A 4,481-nucleotide genomic window follows, 5' to 3' on the forward strand; every position below is an offset into this window, starting at 1 on the left:
GTACACACAGTCAGTATTTGGCGAGTTTTTGTTTATCAGTATTTTTAACCCAAAACCATTAGAGAAAAAGTATAATAGAAACATGTCACCACTTCTGTATTTATCACCCACTCCTGGATTTGGGTTACAAATACTGATACAAAATACTGATAATGTGAACGTGGCCTAAAATGAATTGCTTTTGAAAAACTTGCAGACTTTTTCTACCTCCAAAAATAAACTCTATTTGAACCTCACGTCAAATGCCTTTGTATGAAGCATATATTCCCATCTCCAGTCTCTCATTAAGAATAACCCCAATCACCTGTTCTTCCCAAAAAGTTAATTCGCCAGGGGGAGGGGGAAATGGCAGGACTTGTTGGGAATCCTGGCTATATATAGGAGGGAGGGGACTGGTATATGGTGTATACAGCCGGTATGTGTAAGTCACTGAATGACAGTTGTAGGGTATGTATATGTGGGCAGTATGGTGGGGTCTCAGTAATGGTGGACTAAGGCTGGTTTTAAGTGTAATGTTTGTTGTGTGTGGATTTTTGTGCTATGGGTTCCTGAAATGAATGCAAGTGCTGTGATAATCCATGCAACATCTTTGCTTAATTCCTACCTACATATCTCAGATTGGAAGACCCCTGTGGATGGCTCTGTCAGGGCTGGCTTTAGACAAAGTGGGGCCCTGAATGCTAACCTATGGCACCATTGTAATCAAAGATTTAGGTTGTATTTACATGTGCTGAGTGCAGGTTGTTAAATGAGTGCAACTGACAATATTGGGGTGTGTGCACACGCTGTGGATTCTGCTGCAGTGTACATTACCACTATAACCAATGGAAAATGAAATCCGCAGTGCACACGGTGTGGAATTTTCCATGTGGATTTGCTGTGGTTTCAAATCTGCAGCATGTCAATTCTTTGTGTGGATTCTGCTGCGGTTTGGCACCTGCTCCATGGCAGGTGTCAAACCGCAGGGAAAACATGCAGATAAGCTGCAGGTCTTTTGACCTGTGGATTTACAGAAATCCGTGCTGAGAATTCCGCAGCATGTGCACACACCCTTAAGCTGGATTCACACATGGCGACTCACCAATGATATCAACGTGTCAGGATCGCTGGTAAGTTGCTATGTGATCTCTGGTGAGCTGTCAGACAGCTTCACCAGCGATCAGCACAGCGATGCTGAGCGTGTGGCGTCGCTGTGTTTGTTAGTTATCAGCGCGCTGGTAACTAACGTACACATCCCTTGGATACCCGATGTGTATGTTGGTTACCAGCTGATTGCTAGTCTCCCGCCTGTCACACGCAGCGATGCGGGAGATCAGCGACGAAAGTAATGTCCAGAGGTTTCTTGCAGCGATACCGGCAGGGGGGCTGATCGCTGTCACACAGCGATCTCGCTGGTGAGATCGCTGTTGTGTCACAACTTGTGACTCAGCAGCGATCTCGCTAGCGAGATCGCTATGTGTGACGGGGCCTTTAGTCCTTCAGTGCTTGTTTCCTGGTCTCTTTACACTGGCTGAGGAAGAATGATCCCTAATGGATCAATCTGTCCCCATACAGGATCATGTTATCAGCAGGTTGCACTGGGCAATGTGCTGCTGAGAACAATGATTTTTGTTCTGCTATAAACAATCCAATAATCCTGGTGACTTGGCAGCATTTTGTTCCTTGGGTGACTGCTGATGTGTACATACACCTATGGACTCCTGTCTGTGCAGCTGGGAGTTATAAATGTATGTGGCAGACATGTATACTGAGTACACCCATCCCTGCCCCACATCATCTCCTAGGACTATAGCACTTTACCTCTCAGTTATCCTGCATATTGTGAGCCTATACTGGCTTTTATTAATCTGTCTTTGCTTTTTTTTTTTTTTTTTTTTTTCCATCTAACTTTTAACCACTTGTTTAATATGACAATTTATAATACAGTATATCCCCTTGTTCTCAGGCACCCAGTTATTGGTTGCAACTTTTCTTCTTGACTAATGTGCACCACCAGGATCCCATACATTCTAGGAACTCACTATTTGTGTAGCCCCTACAGTAGATGCTGAAGGCCCTGGGCAATTGCCCATCACTCCCTAATGCTGGCCCTACCTATGGCTTAGTCAGAAAACCCATAGCCACAATCTGTCTACTCACTGCTACTATCTGATGATCTTCTTTGTACTTCACAGGAGCTGCTTAGCCCCTGTACTCTCCCGATGGTAAGAACTTTATTTAAAACTTGGTCCACTTAACAAATGTTTTTTATTCTTTAACTTTAAAAAGGCTGACCACTACTTTGACATTGACCCCCACCGATCAACTGTTCTTGGGGGGGGGGGGTCTCTGCTAGCCATCTACTGATGGTGGCCAAAGCAGGGTACTACACATTTGTGTCCTATTGATTTGGGTAGGAGCTGGGTGTGCAGTACTAAGCCTCAACCACTACCAGAAGATAGTCCCCTCTGAAATATAAAGCACTGCAGAATATGTTGGCGCTATAGAAATAACATTTACAATATTAGAAGATGGAGTAGCTTGGCAAGTGAGTACTTCTGGTCATCCATGCTAAAGTACTGGATAACCTCTTTAAGTTCTGTCCTTGTGCAATTCAGATGGTGAAGATTAGTAAATTGAGCCCTGTAACCTGCCAGCATCTCTATAGTTTAATAGGCCAGAAACATGCACATGTCACAGCGGACCTACAAACTGGTGACCCTGATGTGTCTGCTGGTGTGGGGGGAAAATGGTTTTCTTCCAGTTGAGGTTTTAAATAGAAATGGTGGCTCAGTGTGACGCTTGACAGTGAAGTCTGTCATATTTATTGTATGCATTTTTCTTTTTCTCTTCAGGGGATTTCCAGAGGTCTTGGACCCCTCACTATGTACTTGTTTACTGAGGAAGGTGTCTCCTTCCAGGCTGACAATGACATGTTCCTGACTTCAGGTTATAATGGAAAGCATTACCTGGTCCAAGTCCGGGAGATGAAGGACCTTAACAGCAAGTTTCTCATCACTCTGCTTCCAAATGGCAAGATTATGCTGAAGGATGTCCGAGACTCGTATGTCAGCTGGGCAGACAATGAAGGAATTCTCTATTTGGATACAGAGAAATGCATCCCAGATGAGACTTGTGAGTTTGAAGTGTTTCATGATGGTGACCGGGTTCTGTTCAAGGCCTCCAATGGCCTCTTTGTATTCAGGAACTTTCGATTCCATGGTAATGTAATTGAAGTTGGTCGTTCCAGCATGGATGACTGTTGCCGGTTTCGTACTGGGATGGGTGACTTGTATGCCCCTTCTTTTGATATCTCGGATGTTGAATTGCATGACATCTCCAAGATTGTCTGCCGCCCATATGTGCTTAAGAAGGAGACCTTTGTCAACAAGACGGATGAAGTCCAGAGTCATGATTTCTCTTTTAGTTGGGAGGCCAGAATCGCTGAGACAACTCAATGGGAAAATACTTGGGCCCTTGATGCCAAGTTATCTACTTCATTTTCTGTCTTGGGCTTTGAAGGAACTATAACCTATAATGGTCATTTCCAGAAGATTGCCACTGTCAATAGGTCAATAGCAGAAAGGAGAAGTGTCACAGTTGATGTCCCACGGCGTGGTAAAGTCACGGCTCAGTTAGTGGTTTCCAAAATGGAAAATGTTTCCCTCCCGTTCATTGCCTCTGTCCGCAAGCACTTTGTGAGTGGGGAGAGCATGTGCTTTGAGGAAAAGGGGGTGTGGAAGGGACTTGTGTATGATAATATAACTTTGGAGACCAAGCAGGAATCTGAAGGGGTTTCATGCACTGCACTTTAAGAATCAGGTGACATCGCTTCACTGGAACAGTTTCCTTCAATGTAAAGAAGGTGCCACTGCTGAGAAGACTATGCCAGTTACTGGAAACTAACTTTAGGATTGTCTTACTTTGGACTCCTTAGACTTGGTCCTCGCACACAACTTTACCAGTACCTCCAACCAATGTCAAAGGACCTAATACCTGGCCAACAACCATGGCTTCTCTGCAATGTCTCTAGTGTCTTGCTATTTGGGCACTTTGGGGGGGTACTGCTGTTTTTTGCATAGATTGTCACTGGTTTTATGTAGTTACCCTTCAGTGTCTCAAAGAAGAAACTGTATATTTAACAATAAACCTCAATCTGCATTGAAATACTAATATGCCTACAGTGTCTTATAATTTGTAGGTAGTGAGTTCCTACCAATGCTTTCACCTTTTTTGGTGGGAAGTTTAAGGTGAACCTTGCATATTTACAACTAGTTACATTTAGTGACACTTTACTTGGTAAGAACTTTTAACACTAATGTAACAATCATCACTTTCTCCTTTGAGTCCCATGTTATGAAAACAATCTGATGCTGTGATTATGCAGTCCCAAGAGCCCCTGGTTCTTCCACAAGCAGTTCTTCTGGGACTCATTTGTGGAAGCTTTGGCTGATTTCCATTTTTGTAGCAAACTAGACCCAGAGGGAAATTATCCTGAAGCT

The 4,481-nt window shown here is 43.8% G+C and overlaps 1 protein-coding gene across 1 annotated transcript; it reads left to right on the forward strand.

Moving 5' to 3' along the window:
- The first annotated feature begins 364 nt into the window (after nucleotides 1-364).
- Nucleotides 365-4,152, forward strand: LOC141046722 (uncharacterized). The gene is made up of 3 exons (XM_073541348.1): nucleotides 365-447; nucleotides 2,175-2,204; nucleotides 2,835-4,152. Exons 1-3 carry the CDS (start codon nucleotides 400-402, stop codon nucleotides 3,792-3,794), a joined length of 1,038 nt encoding a protein of 345 aa, XP_073397449.1. The 5' UTR covers nucleotides 365-399; the 3' UTR covers nucleotides 3,795-4,152.
- Nucleotides 4,153-4,481: the final 329 nt, after the last annotated feature.

Source organism: Dendrobates tinctorius, unplaced genomic scaffold, assembly GCF_039654945.1.
Source record: "Dendrobates tinctorius isolate UK_male_01 unplaced genomic scaffold, ASM3965494v1 ptg000120l, whole genome shotgun sequence".
NCBI classification, from domain to species: Eukaryota; Metazoa; Chordata; class Amphibia; order Anura; family Dendrobatidae; genus Dendrobates; species Dendrobates tinctorius.